Raw genomic sequence first — 22,888 nt, forward strand, 5'->3', positions numbered from 1 at the left:
TTTCATCTCACTGGCCATTATTCTGCTGTGATTTAGTGACAGAAATATTGGACTGGAGCCAGCTGCCCTGGCTGTTCCAGTCTAGTCCTGTCTCTGTTACCTAGTGATGTGACCTGGGGCAAGTTTCTTGACCTCTCTGACATTCAGTTGTCCTTTCAAGGAAGGATTAGCATCCTTGGAAGAATTAGCCACCTCTGCCCAAATCACAAGATGGGTTGTAAATCTCCTGCTACCGGGTAAATACTTGGATTAGTTTGAATCTTTTGACTTTGGTTCATAATGGCTTTAGCATGAAAAGGGAATACAGTGACTTAATAATAAACAGTTTAGGGGTGAGGTCGGTTTCCTGCATGGCTATATACAGATGCTGAATGATGCTGTCGGGGAAGCCTGTGCCTTCCTTTGGATAAAGGCCTTTCTGGGTCAGTCCCTCCCAAGAGGTGGCAAAATGACCACCAGTAGATCCAGCTTTATACCCTACCAGTAGTTTGGCACATCCATGAGGGGAGGGAATCTATTATTTCCTAATAGATTCAGCAAAAGTTCCAAGACTGACTTCCACTGGCCAAGCGAATGCTGTACACCTACCCTGGGAGCCAGAAGGTGGAGTCACCTCTGCCCAAACTACAGTTAGAGGAATGCGGAGAGTAGGTTCCCCAAAAAGAAGAGATGACTTCTATAACCAAACCAAATAAATACTTGTCAAATGAATCATACTATGTGAAAGATACTTTGTATACTATAAAGCTTGAGGCTGGTATTCATAGTACTCTTTATATGTTAACTATTTGTAAAGTCGAAGAAATATATTGGTAAGGAAGTAGTTCATCATGTGCTTTTAAATCCTCAGGTCTGCTTGGTCCAGCTAAGAGGGAAGCCTGGCTGCAGTTGAGGGCCGAAATTGAAGCCCTGACAGACTCCTGGTTGACACTGGCCCTGAAAGCACTCTCGCTCATTCACTCCCGGTGAGGCTCTCTGCGGGGTCTTTGCCAGGAAATGGGCAATGCTCGTGCCTGTTCATTTTGGAGATTTATTTTTCAACAGTCTTTTTTTTCTTTTTGTTCTCATAGGACAAACTGTGTGAATATTTTAGTAACAACTACTCAGCTCATCCCAGCATTGGCGAAAGTCCTGCTGTATGGATTAGGAATTGTATTTCCAATAGAAAATATTTACAGTGCAACTAAAATAGGTGAGCTGCTTTTCTTTTCTTTATAACAATCAGCTCTTTTCCTTCAGGACAATAAAAATGAAAGGCAATAAATGAAACTTTTTTTCCAGAATGCTACATAGGTAAAAATATATATATAAGAATAATTTAACCCATTTGCAAAACTGGATTTAGACGTAAGAGAAACAGAAAGCATAATACAGTAGCTGAAGTCCTAAAATTGTACTTGACTGGCTAACGTTAAGACCGGGGCATTTTAGGTAGAGTAACAGCATCGATTCTGGATTATTATCATATTTTTATCCTTTTAGGCAACATTAACAAAAATATCTGATTTTCTAAGCTAAAACAAACAGCAAGATAAAATTACACAAAGTAGAAATGAAACAACTCTAATAACAGATTTCTTTATTACTAGAAATATTTGTTTTGTTTTTCATTCAATATGTATAATCAATTGAGTTTCCATTTTTGTTGTGGAGATTTAAAAGCTTCTTGCATGAAAGAAACATAGGTGGGAGGAAAAGACTTATGAAATTTAGTTAGAATATAAATCAAGGCAGAATCAACATAGGGATAAAAAAAGACATGGCTCCTGTTCTCAGGGGAAGCAGACAGTTACATGACAATCCAATATGATACAAGAGTATGCAAATGAGCATGTTTTAGTTGTCTACTAGATGTCCTGAACTGTACTAAGCATTTTACATTTAAAGTCAATCTTTATAATCTTTCCATTTTATAAATGAGGAAACTAAAGTCCAGAGACTTAAGTAAATTGTTGCGGTCAATAGCTCACAAACCCAAGTCTCAAGCCTCATGTTTCTGTGATTCCAAGGTCTAGACTCCTTGCTGTATCCTGCAGGGTCCCACTGCTAAGTGCTTGAATGTGCACATGACTGAGGAAGCATTCACTGCCACCCAGGAAGAGGCAGAGGCCAAGTGTCTGTGAAAGCTAAAGGGAAGAAGTGACATTTGAGCTGGGTATAGAAGAGCAAGTGAGAGTTCAACAGGTAGATGGGCTAGTGAGAACAATGCAAATGGACAGAGAAATTAAAATATGTTCCCTGCTGAGGGATTTGTGAGTGGCCCTGCTAGTGTGCAGTGCTCATTAGAAGCCAAAGCTGAAAAGGTATACTCGGGTCTAGGCATGAATGGCCTTGTATATCACCCCCTAAGGAGATGAATGTTATTTTAGTCCAGGGGAAGGGGTATGAGCATTCTAGCAGGTGGCAAGAAGGCTGTCTTTGGCTGCTCAACTCCATATAATAAAAAGGGGCCAAAATGGAATCCCTGTAGGCCCAACTTCCATTTGCCTGCACTTTTACACTTCCTGTGCTTCTCCTTCAAAGCATTTACTAAATGATTACTAAAAAATTACTTTTATAATTATTGGTTCATACTATGACTTCCCCGTCATACTGTAATAATCTGGAGGACTAGGTTTGTCTCTCTTGCTCATCATAGTAGCTGTAACACCCAGCACACAGTAGGTACTCAATAAAAGTAGACATGAATTTATTGAATGAATGGCTCAATAAATGACCATTTATTTCGAAGAAGGCTAACACAAGACTTCTTTTAGGCACCTGGGTCAATAGTGGCACAATTAACTGATGGGGAAATCAGGTTTGATTTTTATCAGTGTTGAGTTGGAAGAGACCCAATGGGGTCTCTTCAATCAGTGGCAGAAAGACACACTCAGCAAGGTGCTGATGGGATTCATCCAGGCTAACCTTTCAAGTTAGAAATACATATCTGGAGTTTGAGAATGACTGATGCTTCCCAAGAAGGGCCAAGAACAAATCGTTGGAAAATATCAAAAAGCAAGAAATATATCAAATAGAGTGAAATTCCTAGTAGCCCATTATAATCAGAACTTTTATGTGCTTTCATGTCCCATAAAAATAGCAAACAGTTTAAGTCACATGTTAATTCTATTTTCATCTATATCAATTAAGAGGAATTATAATTATATAGTGTTGTAATCAGGGATTGTGGAAAAGGTTTACCAGCACATGAAGGTTGGAACAAATGCCAAAGCAGCCCACAGTACAGAAGCGGGTAGAGCTTAGGTTCTCAGAAAGAAAGCAGGAGTAGTGTATTACGTAGCATGTGCATTGAAGTTTAACCCCAAATAATCTGAAAATGATAATATAATAGGAAATTACAATCCAGTAAGCGTTGTTTTTTTAATGGGCATTTTGTTTAAAATATTAAGCTTTAATTCTTTTTCAATACAGAATAAAAAATTTGTGGTGGTGGAAGTAGGATTTCACCATCAAATAAGATATATGTGGGGAATCAATGCAGAAAACCCAGCAATTTTTTTTTCTTTTGACATGGAGTCTTGTTCTGTCACCTAGGCTGGAGTGCAGTGGCATGATCTCAGCCTGTGCCTCCTGGATTCAAGTGATTCTCCTGCCTCAGCCTCCCCAAGTAGCTGGGATTACAGGCACACACCATCATGCCCAGCTAATTTTTGTATTTTTAGTAGAGACGGGGTTTCTCCATGTTAGCCAGGCTGGTCTCAAACTCCTGACCTCAGGTATCTGCCTTGGCCTTCCAAAGTGCTGGGATTACAGGCGTGAACCACTGTGCCCGGCCCCAGTAATTTTTATTGTAGGCAAAATGCTAAAGTCATAGGAGGAGATGACTGGTATCTCAGTTGGCAGAGCTATGATGACCTTTCAGACAAAATGGACTCATCAAAATGAATACTTCATATAAAACTAAAGTTAACTTCTCAAATCTAAGCTTCATTTTCTTAACCTCTATTGTGAAAAATTTCTACATGACCCCAAATTGACAATGAACCAAATAGCAGATAGTATATAGGCAAGGATTTTTTTGTCTACCACAACTTCACCTTTAAATTACATTGAATTTACCTTCCTTTTTCCACAAGAGGGAAACTTTGCAAAAACACATAAGCATTTCCCCGTAAGGAGGGAAAAAAGTTTCATGACGTCGAAGTTTTTGGTTGTGTATTTTTGCAGTGAAAACTACACTTCGTATTTGCTTCTTAAAGTGATTTAATATTTCACAGTTTAGTGGACAACTAAAGAGGCATTTAAATTGCATCCTTTGAATAAGGCTAGCTCTATTTCATTGTGTCAGATGCAAACTAGAGATTTTAGTGCAAAATACAAATATAAAGCAGACATTTGTTTAAGCAAACAAGCAATTTGTTCATGTGTATATCTGATCCTTATTTGAAAGAGGTGCAGGCTTCGCTCAGCCATTCACATTTGAAAACTATAAACTGTCCCATTGTCCATTAAAATGACCCTATTGGCAGTCCAAGACTTGGAACACCAGTTTCTTCTCTGAGAAGAAACAATGCTTGCATTAACTGTGGGAATGTGCTGACAGTGTAGCCACCACAGGAGCCCAAACTAAGTCATGACATGGGAAAGATAATAGACAGATAAGGGTATTCCATTACCTTTATTCCAGCTTTCCTCCAGGAAAGTGCTTCATTGAACATTAGATGCCTGGGTAAGGCAGGTACCATCTTGCTGCACTACCCCAAATTATCTGACATTTATTTGAGAAGGAGTTTTACGAGAGACTACATCAGACTTTCAGGGTCCTTAATTCAACCCGAAAATGAAGGAATAAGCTAATTCCAATGTTTGTGTTTTCTTGCTAGAACAGAAACAAGTCCAGTTATTTTTTATCATTCTCAATAGTCTTTGGATCAGATATTTTCAAAGTTTGACATATGAAAAAAAAAACTCTTTTAAATCAAGTTAAAATATGTTGCCAGAATTGCCTATGTTTGAGTTCAGCTTATATATAAGGGGAAAAAGAAGTCCCACTGCAAAACAGTACTTTCTCCCACTACCCCAGTTGCAATGCTGTGATTGACTAGATTCCATTTTTTAATAAATGAGTCCTTGGGAAGAGAGTATTTAACTATCAATTTCCAAAGGACAGGACACCACACTGCTAATTAATTTACTTTGTAATTTATTGTGCTGTGGCACATACAACCCAAGTGGCATAAAAGCATTCCTCTTAGAGGCACAAGTGGGGCATTCGAATCAGAGCATGAAGAAAGCATTTTATATAAAAAGTTCAAGCACTGTCACATTAGGTTACCCAAACTTCACATGTTCTATCATTTATTTTTGTTCACTAGGAAAAGAAAGCTGTTTTGAGAGAATAATTCAAAGGTTTGGAAGAAAAGTGGTGTATGTTGTTATAGGAGATGGTGTAGAAGAAGAACAAGGAGCGAAAAAGGTGAGCGTTCCTACATGGTGCATCTTGTCTCGTTTGTTTTTCCAGTCTTCAGGATTCTCATAACTGGATCATTTAAACAGGCTCCATTTCTGTGAAACACGTGATGAATATGTGCAGTACTGTAAGCACTGAACAGGGTAAAGTAGAATTCAGTAAATATGGAGTGATCTTTCTGAATAGTAGTGTGCACAAACTCAGGGGCCACCACAAGTGGTGTTCATAGAAGGTAGAGTTTGAGAGCAGAACTGAAGTGTTGTTAGTGGCGTAGCTGTCATCCAGAGCAGAGATAACACATGTGCCAGCAGGACCTTCTCTGTACCCATGGCAGACATGCCAGATGGTTCAGACCTTGTTACCTGAGTCTGGACGCAGCCTAAGAACCTTTCAAACATCCTTCAGAAGCCTCTACCAGTTGGTCAAAGTTGGCCTGGAAGATAAGATAAAACTATCTGCTGCCCCAGAGGACTCGATGTCTTCTTTACATCACGAGGTCCTACCTGTCTCTCTCAGGGCAGGGGGAAGGGAGTGGACCCAACTATAAATCCCTTGACTCTCGCTTTGCCCGTTGCACTTCAGTATATTCTTCTGAATCTCTGCAGGTGTGATTCTATCATTTCTCTGAGCAAAAGCTTTCTCGTTGTGCCTCTCACTGCATTTTTAAAAGCCAAGGACCACCTTCCTTAGCCCGGCACTGAGGGTCTCCACAGTCTGGTTACAGCCTGCCTTTCTAATCTGTCTCCCTCCTGTACCTTACACTGTGGTCGTGTCAGTGCACTCAGCTTTCCTTGACCATTGCCCCACAGCTTTTCCTTCCTGCTGTGTCTCCTTGGAATCTTTTCCCTAATGCCCTTCTGTCATGGTCTTATTCATTTGCAAAATTCAATTCATGTACTACCTTTTCTGTTATGCTTTTAAGAGATCAATTATAGTCATGCTGCCTTATATTTTAACTGAAGGAGCTGCAGTGATAAATAGCTTGGATTCTTGAGCCAGACAGCATGAGTTTGAATTATGACCCTGCCACTTACCCTTCCTGTAACTTTTTGAACAAGTTCTTAACCCTCTGTTCCCCTTTCCTTGTCTATAAATGAGGATAGTAATAGCACTCAGCTCATTGGGCTATTTTGAGGATTAGATTTAGTAAAGATATATAACTCCCATAATATAGATATGTGTAAAGTGTACAACAAAAGGTAGCTGTAGTTATTGTTTATGTGCCTGTTTCAGCAAAGAAATGTGAGCTTCACAGATTCAGGAATCTTACTTTGCTTGGTTTGTTGAGACTGTCTTCAGATTTTTTTTATAACTCCCTGAATATTGTCGTAGTTGTACTCTGTAAGTGTTTCTTGAAGAACAATTAAATATTTTATGGGATTAACTAACAGCATAATTTTCCATTCCCTTCCTTATACACTCACTCATAGGAATCCGTGTATATTTCCATAAATGATACAATATTTCAGCCCTTCTGGAATATTTCAGCATATGCCAGAAATGGCACGTAAGGTCACCAGATTACAGATGCAGCACTGAGCCTAAGTATGATACATGGCCAGCCTTCCTACAGGCTCTGAAGATGGCCTAGTTCACCTTCAGTGCCTCTGAGTTCCACTAAAATCATAATCACTGACCCTAATTTTATAACTAGATAATTTTATGAATTCCCATAGATACAGAATGTATCCCAGTCACAAACTTGTGTGAGTCTGGTTGGTGCTGGTGGAAACCCACACATGACTTCAGGTCTCCTCATGTTCAGTGTGAAGCAGCGTTTGCCATTTAAGCAGTAGTTTTAATCTTCCCACTTCACCGATGACCCACCACTAGTGTCATTGGGTGCCTCTGTTACCTCTCTGGACTGTGTTTATGAAGTAAAACCTTTCCCAGACTAAAAGTCAGAATCCCCAAAACACAATCCTGGAGAGGTGAAGAGAATGTTTTCTGAGATCCAGACTCAAGTCTTCTTTCTAGGAAAGCCTCTGGAATTCCCAAGCCATTCCTATTCAGGACCCTCCTAGTGGCCAGCAGGGCAGGGATGGAACAGATTTGCACCTCTGACCAGTATGGCCCTAGGCCAAGGTGTGAATCCATCTCCAGGCTGGTCCTTCTCCCTCTGGTATCCACCAGAAAGTTTAATATCAAAAATTGCCAAAATGTGGCTTTCTAGCTTGTGGCAGGTAGAGAGGGATGTTTATGAAAGTGATTACTTAAAATGCAGGGAACAAAAGTGAAATCCTTTGGATCTTATCCAAGGTTTCTGTGAGTGAGTCCCTTCCCAAACCTTTCTGATAAGTTCAATTCTTAGAATTGAGAGTATTGATAGGGGTAGAGTATTTGCTGTCTTTGAAGAGCAGTTAAGATTTTTTTTTTCTTTTTCTAATTATACTTCTTTAAGTTCTAGGGTACATGTGCACAACGTGCAGGCTTGATACATAGGTATACATGTGCCATGTTGGTTTGCTGCACCCATCAACTCATCATTACATTAGGCAAATGCTGACACTTCCTGGTAGATTCTAATCCTGGCAGCTTTGACAAACAGGTGCTCAATGCATTTTGCTAGTAGAGCAGACGTGAAAACTTTATGTATTTCTGATGTAACAAAAGGTTTTAGTTAAAGGATTTTAGTTAATTTTTATACTGGAAATAGGCTGAGGTTCGTTTTTAGTTTTTGGTTTTTGTTTTATTTGAGAAAGAGTCTCCATCACCCAGGCTGGAGTGCAGTGGCGCGATCTTGGCTCACTGCAACCTCCACCTCCTAGGTTCAAGTGATTCTCCTGCCTCAGTCCCCTAAGTAGCTGGGATTACAGGCATGCGCCATGATGACTGGCTAATTTTTGTATTTTTTAGTAGAGACGGGGTTTCGCCAGTCAGCCAGACTGGTCTCAAACTCCTGACCTCAAGTTATCCACTCGCCTCTGCCTCCCAAAGTGCAAGGATTACAGGCATGAGCCACCGTGCCCAGCCAGTTTTAGTTAATTTTTATACTGGAAACAGGCTGAGGTTCATAATTTTTAAATCTATAGACAGTTCCTAAATGTTTGCCTCACTGATTTATAGTCTTTAGAGGGTTTCCAATTACTTCCATGTATATTATAAAGTTTTAATACTAATTTAATACACATAGAATGTTGCTGATGGCAGTGGGAACAACCCAATAAAATACTTTAAATTCAAATGCTGGTACAATTCATTTACAACAGTACCAAAGAATAGATTATAAGGTGTACAAAACTATTCTATTACAATTATTTGGAAAATCCTTCTTTGTACAATATCTCATTTTTAAAACTACATATGAAAACTCAAGCTAAAGAAACTAAGAGATTGCTTTCCATGCTGCAGGATTAATAATAATGGTAGTAAGTAACAGAAATTGCTACCAAGCCAGGCTCACACCTGCAATCCCAGCACTTTGAGAGGCCAAGGTGTGTGGATCACTTCAGCTCAGGAGTTTGAGACCAGCTGGGGCAACATGGCAAAACCCTGTCTTTATAAAGGATATAAAAATTTACCCAGGTGTGGTAGTGGGTGCCTGTAGTCCCAGCTACTCAGGAAGCTGAAGTCGGAGGGTAGACTTCACTCGAGCCCGGAAGGTAGACCGCAGTTAGCCGAACTCATGCCACTGCACTCCAGCTGGGACGACAGAATGAGATCCTGTCCCAAAGAAAAAAAAAATGTTACCAATTATAAAGCCCTTATTATATACCAGTCCCTCTTTTAGGCCCTCCCATCCATTTTTCTCATTAAATCCTCATAATCCTATGAAGGAATCCTTAGACCTATTTTACAGATGAGAAAACTGAGGCACTGTAAGGGTGAATAATTCGGCCAAAAATCACACAGCTAGAAAGTAGCTAAATCGGGATTTGAACTCAGTTATTTCCTCTGACTGTGAGATCTAGTGAAAAGTTTCTGCAGCCTGAGAGTGGTGGCTCACACTTGTAATCCCAGCACTTTGGGAGGCTGAGACAGGTGGCTCACTTGAGCCCAGGAGTTTGAGACCAGCCTGGGCAACATGGTGAAACCCGTCTCTACAAAAAGTACAAAAATTAGCCCAGCATAGTGGTGCTGCCTGTGGTCCTAGCTACTCAAGAGGCTGAGGTGTGAGGATCACCTGAGCCTCAGAGGTCAAAGCTACTGTGAGCTGTGATGGCACCACGGCACTCCAGCCTGGGCAACAGAGTGAGAACCTGTTTAAAAAAAAAAAAAAGTTTCTTCAAACTATAAACTACATTTATGTACCGTCAGTATGACTTGACTTACAAAAAAGAATTTACATAGTTTTTCAAAAAATTATTAGAATAAAATGCAATTCTTCTTTCTTTTCGGGAGTTAGCTATAACTATATAAGTGTCTTCTTTCCCCTAATTTTACATTCATGATTAAAATTTTTAAAACGCATAATTCTGATCATGTGCTTTAGCTCCTGGGCAATTTAGTTTATTAAATAAAATTAATAGCAAACCAATGAAGTTCTGCACATTTGAGCACTAAAATGTTTTGCCAAATCAAAACATTTTACATTGCTTCAAAACTGATTTTAACTATTTAGCTTGTCTCTCTTAGTTCCCTGCGTCCTTCGAAATTTAATACGACATGCTCTTCTTTCCCCTGTAGAGATCTGTCATCTCCTTAAATAATGTTCTTTTGCTAGAGATTGTTACTTTTTTAAAATCACAGAAACAAAACCCAGTAAGTAAATCTGCCAGTTGCCTGTTTCGTTAATGGTCAGTTGAAATCTATTCTGTCATCCTTATTCTCTTTGCCAATGTAGTCCAAGGGCTTTCAGCAGTAATTTAATCTAACGCTATAATTTGTATCATAAAAAGTACCTCCTTCAAAGAGAAGAAGTTAGAAATACCTTTGTTTCGTAAAAGAACAACCTCATTTTGAAAGGATCTCTTGCAAGAGTTTGTGTGAGTGCCTCTTTGTTCTTGGAAAGATTGTGGGAAGTCTCTACCTATGGAAGTCTTCCTTTGACGTATGTCTTTTGTTGTCAAAATCTACAAGTTGTTCTTTTTTACCATAAAATTGTTTCCCTAATGCAACATGGCTTGAGAGAAAATGATTAGACCTAAGTATGATTGTTTAAAAAAAAGAATGTAGGAAATAGTCTCCTGTACATTGACATCTAGTTTTCATTTCTAGAGTAGCAAAAGTGACCTTGCTAATAAATTAACTATTTTCAGAGAACTATTTAAAATAAATATCTTGTTAATGGGAAAGGGAGAAAAAATGGCAAGCATCCATTATTCTGCACAATGAGAAAGGCTTCATTAAATACGTTCATTGTATATGTGCATTCTAAAACTTGCTGAAATCCAAGATGAAGCTGAGAACCTGATTAATGATGCCCAATTTCAAGCTTATTTAGGAGAAAAATACAAGCCACTTTTATAAAATAACATTTGTAAAGCAATTTTTTGTCTTTAGTTTAAGTGGGACATCAAGGTTATAAACACTGAGTACGGTGAATGTGATTTTTGTAAAGTGATAAATTCATTTATAGTTAATCACTTACTGTATGCCAGGTTTTGAACTGGATTTCATCGTCATCCTTAAAGAGCATACTTATGTCTAGAGGGCAAGCAGATATACAAATAAAAGAGCAATGTTGCACAATAAGTTTCGTAATAAGTTCTCCCTTGATACCTTTATTTACAATTTGAAAAGTATTTGTACCTGCATCTGCAAAACTTTCTAAATACGGTACGTGCATATGAAAGCACAAATAAGTATTTTTTTACACAAATGAGAAGTATACACTTTTTTTCATACCTGCTTTTTCACTTAATCCATCCTGGTAGTTATTCTATATCAGTCCATGAAGCTTTGCATCTCTAATGCTTTCAAGTGACTGCATCGGTATTCCATCATGTGGATGTGCTATTTAACCAGTCCCCTGGGGTGAACATTTAGGTGGTTTCCAGTATTTACTACTGCAAACAGTTCTACAGTTCACGCATGTACAAGTGCATCTGTAGGATAAATTCCTAAAACTGCAATACTTAAGTCAGAGGGTATATGCTTTAAAAACTTTGAAACGTTGTAATTAACACATTTTTAATAATTCAGCAAAATTCTATTTACGTATGTGTATCCACATACCCAGCCTTTTATATGGTTGATGTTATATGTAGTCTAAAGGTATAAATGCTAAATATCAGATGAGGAAGGATGGAGGAAGGAGATTTTTAAAGTTGCTCCAGGAGGCAAGAAAAACAGGAAGGATGTGTCATTGTTTTCCATCAGGCAAAATTTTGGTTCTGAAGACACAAAAGCATGTGCTAATTTTAGGCCTTGATACCTACTTCTCTCAATATATGCCTAATCTTGATAAACGAATCACATGCATGTTGCAGTTCCAGCTGTCGTTTCTGTTAAGATTTGTGGGTAGCTCTGTTTTTAGTCCCAGGGCCTCAGCAGCCTGAGAGAATATTTCTGGGTAAGTATCCCATGTGCTACCCACTGAATGTCTGAATACAAGCAGAGGAATTCAGCTATCCCAAACCAGTTGGCCCACTCGGACATGATTTGGGGTTCTTTGATGCCCACCCACCACTGAGTCACATGAACTCTCTCTTCACAATATGTCTTGCATCTATTACACCCACTCCATTTCCACTGTAATTCTACCTAGTTTCTCTGCTACCAGCCAGAAACATCTTTAGTCCATCCTTCCCGACTGCTGCCCTAAATTGCTTAAAATACCCCCACCTATTTGTGGAAGTGTTAGCACTGAGGAAGTGTCAGCCTCTCGCTCCTACCATTTACAAGACAAAAGTCGAAACTCCTTAGTTAGATATTCCAAGTGCTGCTACCTTGACAAACCTCCTTAACATCTCTATGATTTTACACACCAGTCCAGCCCCATCCTCCACAGGCCAATTACTCCTCCTAACTGGGACCCCTATCCACTTCCCCTCCACCTCTCCAACTTCACCCATTCTTCAAATTCAGCTCAAGCTCAGCTTACCCTCTCCAGGTTACCACTGAGCTCTCTTTTCTCTGAATTTATCTTTTTAATTCTTACTCCCTCATTGCCTTACATTGTAATAAAATTGTTTCATCAGTTATATCTTGCCTGCTGGTCAGCTCTTGGCACTGGGGATATATGTCTTGTGTGTATTACATATCTACTGTAGCTACGGTGCTATGCAGGTAACAGACTTTGTTTTGATAATAAAGTCACAGACTGTCTTTGACCTAGAAGCAACCCGGAGTCATTTTCCGTAAACCCTCATGTTATAAAGAAACTAGGGCTTCAGGCAGACTGTGTCATAATTGAAGGTCACATAGCTAATGTCAAAGTTGAGAATATAACCCAGGTCTCCTCATTCTAGCATGTGTTTTTCTTTTTCTCTTTTGCCACCATTTCTCTCCGATTTCATATAAGAAATGTTTGTTCTAGTGGCTAAACATTGATGCAAGAGAAAAAAAAAGTTTACTTTGTATCCAGTTGTCCTGAGAAGCTTTTATAAATGCGTAAAATCTTCACATCAGTACGTACTTAGGGAAAACATTATCATTGTGCAATATTAGTTCTGATTTTAGGACAATCATCTTCGTAAAAACATATAAAAATACTTGTGTGAAGTGGAATGCCTTTTTTCAGAGCAGGTTCAGTCAAATTCTTTTGCATGTCAATTGTCTGAGGTTCCCTGTGTTCCCCACAGGCAAGTTACAACCATTAACAATGCAAATCTGAAAACTATTGGTGCAATCAGAATCCTGCACTGAAGAATGCCATGACTCTCAGAGAAATCGAAAAGGGAACTCCTCTAGACTGTCTTCTTATAGTCATTCAGTTAATATAAAATGTGCATTTCTTAAAGAAGCCCACTATTTTTGTGAGAATGAAACTGCTAACTACAGCGGACATCACTAGCCTGCATGCCATGAAAGAATGCAGAGGATAGAGCTGCTATCCTTGTGGGTGGAGTGTCCCCAGAGTCTACCAGTTTTCTTTCATGTACACCTAAGATTTGCGAAGTTTTCATTGTAGGACCTCTGGCACTTCTGCCCAAATGAGTGGCCCATCCCCACTGCATTGTGATATGTTGTCTGTAATATACTACAGGAAGTTTCATCCTTTGAACTCATTTCGGGGTGCTGCTTGACCAAGTGGTTCTTTATTAATACTCTGTACAGGAAGACTAAAGCCATTCATATTTTAGTGCTAGTAAACAAGCCAACTTAGGGTTGTTAGCAGATTATCTCACCTTTCCCGATGGTGTTGAGTATGGTTTAAAAGAAAAACCTAAGTGTTCTCTGGACGGTATCAACCCACACACATGTGCAGATGAGACACACAGCCATTGAACCAGTCCTTTGTTTACTATGAAATTAAATGCCCACTTTAAACTTTATGTACCAAAGAATTAGCTGGATTTTTTTTTTCAGTTCCCTTTTCGATTTCTCTGACAGTCATGGCATTCTTCAGTGCAGGATTCTGATTGCACCAATAGTTTTCAGATTTGCATTGTTAATGGTTGTAACTTGCCTGTGGGGAACATAGGGAACCTCAGACAATTGACATGCAAAGGAATTTGACTGAACCTGCTCTGAAAAAAGGCATTCCACTTCACACAAGTATTTTTATATGTTTTTACGAAGATGATTGATTGTCCTAAAAGTTTCTAGATGATTATCTGAAGAGCTTTCAGCATCCTTTGTTACTTTCTGAGCTAATAGGACTTAAGATCAATAGAAATACTATATAACCCCTTTAGCTGTTGACAAAAAAACTTTGAGAAAGGGCAATAATGATTGGCAAGCCTAATAAGAAAAACAATTAGAAATAAAGAGGATATAAAAATAGATACCAAGTAGGTGGTTAAATAGCAACACTGCACAGTTGAATACTTGAAAACTTTTAAAATAATAGTTTTCTTTTAAAATGTGTCTAAAATGAATTTGAGATTAAGTAGTAAAATGAGTAGGGTACTGAATGGAACATACTTGATAAACACATAATTTCAAGTACATTTGAGTATGTACATATATGAAAATATAAAGAAACGTTTATAGTGGTGAGCTTTGTGTAGTAGGATAAGAAATGATTTGTATTTCTTTATAGGGTTCTATATTTTACAACATTAATTTCTGTTCTAATGAGGAGGAAAGCTATAGGATCAAACGTTTTTCTAACCCAGGTCTATGAATCATAGTCACTCTTTTCTGGTGTCTCTTACCCCACAGAGAATGGATGGGGGCAGAGAGAGAGAGTTAGTTTGAACCTGTGCTATGGTGCTGATAATTTACACAGCTGAATAAAAAGCCTACAGAGAACAGCTAGGAGGCCTTACAGCATATGAGCTTCAGAGTCACACCTGGTACGGATCTTGGCTTCACTCCTTACCAGCTATTTATTTAAACCTCTCTGTTTCATCACCAAGCCTCAGGTTTTGTTTTTTTTTTTCTTTTTTTTTTAACTAGTACAATAGTAATAGTAGTACCTGTGTCTCTTTGAGGTGCTTAGCATTGTGCCTAACACAACTACTGGGATTTATGAATTAGGAGTTTATTACAAATAAACTCCTTAGCAGGGCTTACTAGGCCCTGCATCAGCTGGCTCCTGCAGCCACTCATGTCACCAGCCAAGTCTTGCTCTCATACCCATCTAGTATGCCAACAATGAATGTCTCCATTATTTTCTGTCCCCCAATGCACGTAACCATCAGAGTGCTTTTCTGAATGTTAATCCTTCATACCTAGCTCAACTATCACCTCCTTTCAGATATTTTCCCAGTTCACTAGGCAAAGGTAATTGCCCGCCTCCTACAAGATATAAATGAACACTGATGATTGCTGTGCACTTTTGCTACTCAAAATAGGGTAGGCAGCAACACATGCATCTCTGTATCTTCTACACCTGATACAGTGTGCTCTGTATGAATGAATGCACAATGCTACGTCTTACAGTGTGAAGTTTCCAAGTGGAGCATCCTTCTAGAAATCTACAAAGAAATATTTAGTACTAATTTCTGGACTATTCTGTTATCACGCAACAACATATATATAGATACACCAAAATAGTCTTGAGTCCAGAAAGGTCTACATATGGGAATGTGGTATGTGATTTCAATAGATAATCTGAGGCAAATACATTGTTAATAAGTAATAGTTTATATCCCAGTATGTAGCAGCTATGTGATCTATATATCAAAATAGTGGCTTTCACTGTTACCTACACATTAAAAAAAAAAAACAACCCTCATTTCTGTTTGCTTCTATGCCACATTCTCCTATTAGTCTGAAATTTTTCCAAATTTCTCAGAACTATAATTGCAAATTATACTCCAGGCTCCACATTCTTTTTTTGCTTAAGAATCCTATTCTATAAGGTAAACAGAATTTTGTCCTCTGGAGGGTGATGGTTATCTTTCCCTTAAAAAGGTTTTGCTGATGCATTAGTACTTACTATAGTGCTTTGGAGCAGTAAAAGTTCATCACATTTTTGACCCTTCATGGATGACATAACTTCTGATTTCTTCCCCGTTTTCTTGTCCTTGGTTTATTCACGTGTATCACAAACATTCCCACTACTTAGATTTTTAGATTACAAAAACCTAAAACAAAACAAAAAAAAACAACTTTAGATGTTCATTTAAAATGTTTTCCATATGGTAAATCCATTTTAAGGTCAATATGAAGAATAACTGAAGGAAATAAATGGAAAAAAAATTGCTTCATATGTGAGCCACAATTAAGTTAGAAAAAATGTAAACTACTACTAACTAAGGAAAACTGCTTAAACTCATAAAGTACAAGCTTTTTAAACTTTCAGCATGAAAAACCCACTGGATATGTGAAAAGCTGCCACATTTGGCAACGTTCTTTTATTTAAAGCTTGGAACTGGCATTCAAGTCACAGTGTAGATCCAGTTAGGAAATATCCATCCCCTTCTTCAAAGAAACAGACTCTAGATTACATTTTACAACTCAGTCCAGTATTCTTGGGGGAGGATTAAGTTTGAAGTTTTGTTTTAAACAGACGTGATGTTAAGATGTTTGTTAGCTGGCATTTTCCATGATACTGAAAATGGGGGTGAGCATGGGAGTGGACTTCCAAAAAAGCTGGCACGGCTGGCGCTGGGTGCTCTGTCCTCACGTTGTATGTGTGCCTCTGCTGCAGCACGCGATGCCCTTCTGGAGGATCTCCAGCCACTCGGACCTCATGGCCCTGCACCACGCCTTGGAACTGGAGTACCTGTAACAGCGCTCGGCACTTTGACAGCGCACAGCTGCTCTGTGACCAGGGACAGATCCAGCAGGCCCCAGTCTCGCATCAGCGCTGGCCTCCAGAACTTACCAATTTCCGCCTGGTGATGCGCAGTTGCTGTCAGTCTTGACCTCTGCCCTTGTGGTGAATGGAGGACCACGTCTATTTCATCAGAACAGCTGTTGACTCTAGTACTGTGAATCCAATGAAAATAAGCCATGAGAATGTTCTAGCACAGCGTTATGTGTCTGCCACATTAACTACACGGTTCAAACCTGTGAAGAAAGGACCTGCAAACGCTTCAGTTGTTAGCATTTTCAATGTGATATAAACAGCTTCTCCAATACAGCAAACCTAATTGCACAACAGAGACTGAAATGTGTTTCCTCAATACCAGTGGAGGAATTTTCTTGTAAAGAAGGTTTACTTTTTGGTGTCTCATACCCAGGGTAATCTGTACATCTCTACTTATTTATGAACAGACTTTTTTAAAATTAAAAAACAGCTTTATTGAGGTATAATTCACATACCCTACAATTCACCCACCAGACTTTTTTAACATCAAATAATTGAAGAGACAATAGCATTAGAAATAAGTGATTAAAGGCCTCTGCCTCACAACATGGCGAGTACAGTACTTTCAATTTTAGCACATCGCATAGTAGTTTTAAGTATGTCTAATTTAAACGTATAATATGTACATCACTGAGACAATCATGTACAGAAAGAATTTTTGGTGTAAATTTGTAATAATGGATGATTCTTTTACATATTGTTTAGGGAAATGACATTGAAAGGTAGCAATGCCTTGATAGTGAAGCATGAGGCAGCACGTGCACAAATTCATGTGCCGTGCCTTATCTAAGAAGTTTTGGGTATAAATATGTAGATAATGGATTTTTTTTTAGATAATGTTGTCAAGACCAAAAGCATGGATGTCAAGTGTCAGTAAGGATTTTGTTTTCTAAAATTTTTTCCTGCATCAGTTCTTCTGAGGGCCTTGATGAAATAACACAGCAGTTTCTTAAACAATATGAAAAAAAGTAAGCTCTCCCACCACCTCACTTTTTCATTTCCACACTAATGTATTATATGTAACTACTTGGAAAAAATAATTATTCAAATGCTTCTTCCCACAAAGAATATAGATGATTGATAGTAGATATATTTTATTAATAAAATGGTTCATGAATTGGAGACTAACAAAGTTTTCATGTGCTCAGAATTATTATCGTGTCTGCATTTTCTTTCTTTCGATAAAGGAAGACACACGATGCTAATCCGGAAATCAGCAAACTTTGCATTACTCCCTATGTGCATATTTTCTCTTTCTTCCTCCCACCCTGAGGAAAGTTCATTGCCATTGTCATCACCATGGAAACAACGTTCCTCTCCACATGCATTATGTACTACATGACAGGCATCAATCTGGGGAAATAAATAATAAAATTATCACCTTTGTCAGACCATAAGACTTTCTCCAAAAGCGGTCAGTTTGGCTGGGCAATATTTTCTCTCATCTAACACAATCCATTGTCATGAAATTACCCTTAGGATGAGTCTTCTTTAATCATATATGGGGGGAAAAAAAACACCAGCTCTGACCCAAAGTAGCTGAAGAGCTAGTTCATTCTTTTCTGAAGTTGTGTGTTGCTGCTAGAATTAGTCATTTGTGAATTATCCAAATTGTTTAAATTCACAATTGAATTAGTTTTTTCTTCCTTTTTGCTTGAAGCAAACAGTTGACAATTTTTAACCTTTTCATTTTATGTTTTTGTACTCTGCAGACTGAAAAGACAAAGTTTATCTTGGCCTTACTGTATAAAGGTGTGCTGTGTCCACCATTGTGTACAGAATTTTTCTTCATTAATTTTGTGTTTAAGTTAATAAAATTGATTTGTGATGTACTGTAAGCTCCCTGACTGTCGGGATGATCTTTTTCTCTTGGCTATATGAAATAGCAGGATCTTGGTTACCTTAGGACACCCAAAGTCCTACAAAAGGAAGTTGTATGAAGTAACTGCAGTGATGGCTTTATCAGCCCTTTAGGGGACTGAACTTGCAGGGTAACAGCTGTTTCTTTGATCACTGTAAGTACTGAAGAATGGAAAAGTTCTTCAATTCTCCAAAAATTACATAAACTAGACCCTTACTCAAATTTACCTACCGTAGAACATAATTCAGCATGAAGTATCTTGGATTGCGAGCACAGATTTAGCCACTTATATATCCAAGGGACAACACTATAAAGCAGTCATCAATAAAGAATGCCCACAACAGATACCTCTATGATTTGGCCAGATTAATCATTGACAGCTATAAAACAGCACAACTGCCTTTCTCCTGAGAATTTTATCTTAGAAACACATTCATACATGAAAACACATGAAAAACATGCACTGCCTCACCCATTTGTCAGGCCCCTGTTGTGTATTTTTCATACACACACACCAGGTCAAGTGGCCTGAATCATGAGGTGCCTGAGCATGCCCCGACACCCCAAGAATGAAAAGACTTTAGGGAAAATCTTAGAGACAGTGGTGGGGAGTAAAGGGGTTTTTAGGGCTTAAATTAAGAAAGTATAAAGAATAGGCCAAATGGAGGGCATATCCAGAAGAAGAGTTTTCTAAAGCACCACCTCTAACATGACAACTCCTGGTCAAAATTTTTAATGGCTCCTCTTGGATCATGGATTTAGGGCTCAGATTTCTCCCCTTGGCATTCTAGAGCCTCCAAACACGGTCTCTACTTTCTTCCCAGCATTCTCTCTCATTATTGAAATTAGCAGATCATCAGTATACTAGGCTAACATACTAAGCTCTTTAATGCATCAAACAGCTCTCAAGCATCTCTGCCTCATCTTTGTTCAAAGCATTCCCATTGCCCACAATGACTTCCTTCACCCCATCCTCAATCCACCCAAATCATGTCCAGCTCAAGTTCTTCCTCCTCTACAGACCTTTTTTTCCCTACCTTGGTAAAGCAGCTTCATTCATCATTTCCCACCAAGAAGATTAAGGACACAGACACACAGGAGTGGGTTTAGGAGTGGAGGTTTAATAGGGAAAAGAAAGAAAAAGAAAAAGGAGAACAGCTCTCTCCCTTGCCCACAGATTGGTTGGACCAGCTGTGACATTCACATAGCACGTGGGGAAGGCTGGCCACCCTACCCTAATATTATTATGCAAATGGGCTTTCCACTTGGCCAGCTCATCTTGTTTGTTCCTTACTGTACACGTGGCGGGCAAAGAGAAGGGAATATGGAGCCACCATTTTGAACATGCATAGTCCCGGGTAGCCATTTTCTATTGACACAACTGCTGGCACTCACCTGTGCAAGCTTCCAGCTTGCTTGTCTATGTCTGCAGCTCAATTTTACAGGCTACTCTTAGTTAGAAAAGAAAATTATTTGAGGGCTGCTTTTCATTAAAAGGAAAACCTTACCAAGGACTCCTCTACCCTCACTATCTGCCTAAATGATTTATTCCTAACTCCTATATCAATAGCATGCAGTGTTAGCTCCTTCTCTTCTCTCCCTCTGTCTATGCCTTTATTGGAAGTCCAGATTTCATTCAATAAAGACTCACTGCCCCCTACCCCTCAACAGTGTGGCACTGTCCCAGGTGCTGAGAGTAGGATGTCCATGCCCCAAGGACTGAGCTTACATTGGAGTTGGTGGAAACAGACCATAATGAATTACTAAATGAATGAATAAGCTACATTCATATCAAAAGGGTTCTTTTTGGAAAATAAAACAGCGCATGGGTCAGTGACAAGTGTAAGTTTCCTCTAATAGAATGGACAGAGCCGAGATGTCTGAGCCAAGATCTGACTGCTAAGAAGTTGGAAGCATGTAAAGGTGAGGGGCAGGACATGCAGGCAAAGGTCCACAGAGGAGAACACTCTGTTTATCCTCCAAATGAGAACTACACCCATGGGTCCAAGAGGAGAGGAGCAAGAGATGACTTTGTAAAGGGAAGGAGACCAGGAAGACCTTGAGGTCGTGGTCTGGAGTTTGGATGCTATCCTAAGTGAATGGGAGGTCACTGAGATTTTTACCTAGTGGGGGGACCTGGTCTAGTTTACTCTTTGAAATGATCACCCAGCTGCTGAGTGGAGAAGAGGGTGGAGAAAGAGCTGGAGAGGAGCAAGAGAAGAAATGGGGAAACCAGTTATTCGGCTGTTCGGACAGTCTCAGCAAACAGTGGTCAGAGTCAGACGAGGATGGCGGAAATGTAAACCCAGGGTTTTTTTTAGTGATGGCTAAATATTTACATAGGTCAAATGGAGGAAGTAGTGAGACAGAAGAGGAATCTGGACACGCCCAAGGGAAGGAGTCTCAGCACCACTGTGGACAGTTCATCCCAGTGGTTAGGAGTTGCCCCATCTGTAAAAGTGGAATAATGATTGTATCTACTTCAGAGGACTATTATGAAGACAAAATAAGTTAATACAGTTGAACCCTGAACAACCGGGGCTGGAATTGCATGGGTCGATTTATACATGGATCTTCTTCCACTGTTGCCACCCCTGAGACAGCGAGACTAACCTCTCCTCCTCCTCCTCAGCCTAATCAACATGAAGACAATGAGGATGAAGACCTTTATGATGATCCACTTCCACTTAATGGATAGTAAATATATTTTCTCTTCCTTATAATTTTCTTAATAACATTTTTTTCTCTAAGAATATAGTAGATAATATCCAAACGTGTGTTAATTGACTGTTTATGTTATCATTAAAATTTCTAGTTTCCAGTAGGCTATTAGTTGAGTTTTTGAGAAGTCAAAAGATGTACATGGATTTTCAACGGCAGAACGGTTGGTGCCTCTAACCCCTGCCTTGTTCAAGGGTCAACTGTATATGTGAAGTGCTTGGGACACTGCCAGGAAGATTCTCTAATGTTATCTATTACCGTACTAGCTAACTTTTCACAAAAATATTTCCCCAACTGAAGAACCAGCTTCTTGGATGCACAGACCCTACAAAAGTCCACTGCATTGTTTTGTCCTGGTCTAGAAAACAAGCTAAAAAAGTCCGATACCTGACCTTGAGCATTGGGACAGTGACTGTTAAAGAATTCATTACAATTCTTGGAAGGGCTCAATGAGCAAGACTAACAGAGGCAAGGGAGTGATCTACTGTGGGCAGCCTGGGCAGGCAAGAAAGGCTTCCCTGAAGAACCAATGTCTCAGCTAAGACCTGAAGGCTGGGGAGGAGCTGGCCCAAAGGGAGTGGGGAGAAGAGAAGAAACTGAGAGCAGCTCAGAGTGAGAAGGTGGGCAGCAAGCTAGGGAAGGATAAGGGAAGGGCAGGAGAGCCAGGACTGTGGGTCTGGGAGGCAGAGGATGGGTTGGGCGGCCAGGAGAGAGAGGAGGCAAGGGCTTTAACTGTCCATCTCAGAGTAAAGCTACAGGTTTTGTGCCTTTATGGTAAGTGAGCATGACTGCTTACCCTTCATGGGAGAAAGAAAAGGCAGAGGATAGGAATAGAAAGGGCCTGAGGCTCCTGCATCAGCATACACAGCCTTCGCTACTGGTGATGCTTCTATGCTAAACAAGGCTTCAAATATTAGGTCTAAGGAGTATCTAGTTGAGCCCATTTTACAGGCTACAAAACTTGGGTTAAATGTTTTGCCCAATGGGTCACAGACAAGTAAAGCAAAGCCATGACCCTAAACCACCCTCTTGGATGCAAGACTGAATCATGAAAAGATTAGGAGCTCTCAGGCCTATAACAGTTGGCTTCGCCTCCCTGATCTATCACTAAATAATAGGGTAAGCTTAGGTGTCTTCTTTGGGTTTTCCAGGAATATTTAGTGCTTTGTTCACAGTTAGCACAATTTTCCAGTGATGTCCAAAGGCCTTTTGTCTTTTTTACCTTAGTGCCTCAATCCTTTGTCATCCTTCCAGAGTTTGGGTTAAAACATATCTTCCAGTAAACATTTACAAATATCAATGAAAACATATTTCATAACTTTTAAATTTGATTTTCAGAACATTTGCATGTATCATGGATGATTCCCAATTCAAATGAATATAAAGGAGGCCATTTGCTTAACAGAATATAGAGATGATGGACACTGTGTGTTCATTTAAGACTTGTAAGAAATTTACTTTCAGGCACTGGCCCTTTACCCACACTATACGCAGCTACAAAAGCTTCAGCTGGAATAGCGTCCTCTATCATGTTCAAGACAGTTTTTTTACAATCCAAAAGGCTCGAGAAAGTGAGCTACTCTTT

At 39.3% G+C, this 22,888-nt stretch overlaps 1 protein-coding gene across 1 annotated transcript in view; it reads left to right on the plus strand.

Moving 5' to 3' along the window:
- Positions 1–18,559, plus strand: part of EYA1 (EYA transcriptional coactivator and phosphatase 1) — a 335,724-nt gene extending 317,165 nt beyond the window's left edge. The window contains exons 15-18 of the mRNA XM_030795255.1: positions 851–965; positions 1,071–1,192; positions 5,319–5,419; positions 16,560–18,559. Coding sequence (XP_030651115.1) covers positions 851–965; positions 1,071–1,192; positions 5,319–5,419; positions 16,560–16,640 — 419 coding nt within the window. The 3' untranslated portion in view covers positions 16,641–18,559. The remainder of the gene's footprint in view (positions 1–850; positions 966–1,070; positions 1,193–5,318; positions 5,420–16,559) is intronic.
- Positions 18,560–22,888: the final 4,329 nt, after the last annotated feature.

This window comes from Nomascus leucogenys, chromosome 16 (genome assembly GCF_006542625.1).
Source record: "Nomascus leucogenys isolate Asia chromosome 16, Asia_NLE_v1, whole genome shotgun sequence".
In the NCBI taxonomy this organism is placed as follows: Eukaryota; Metazoa; Chordata; class Mammalia; order Primates; family Hylobatidae; genus Nomascus; species Nomascus leucogenys.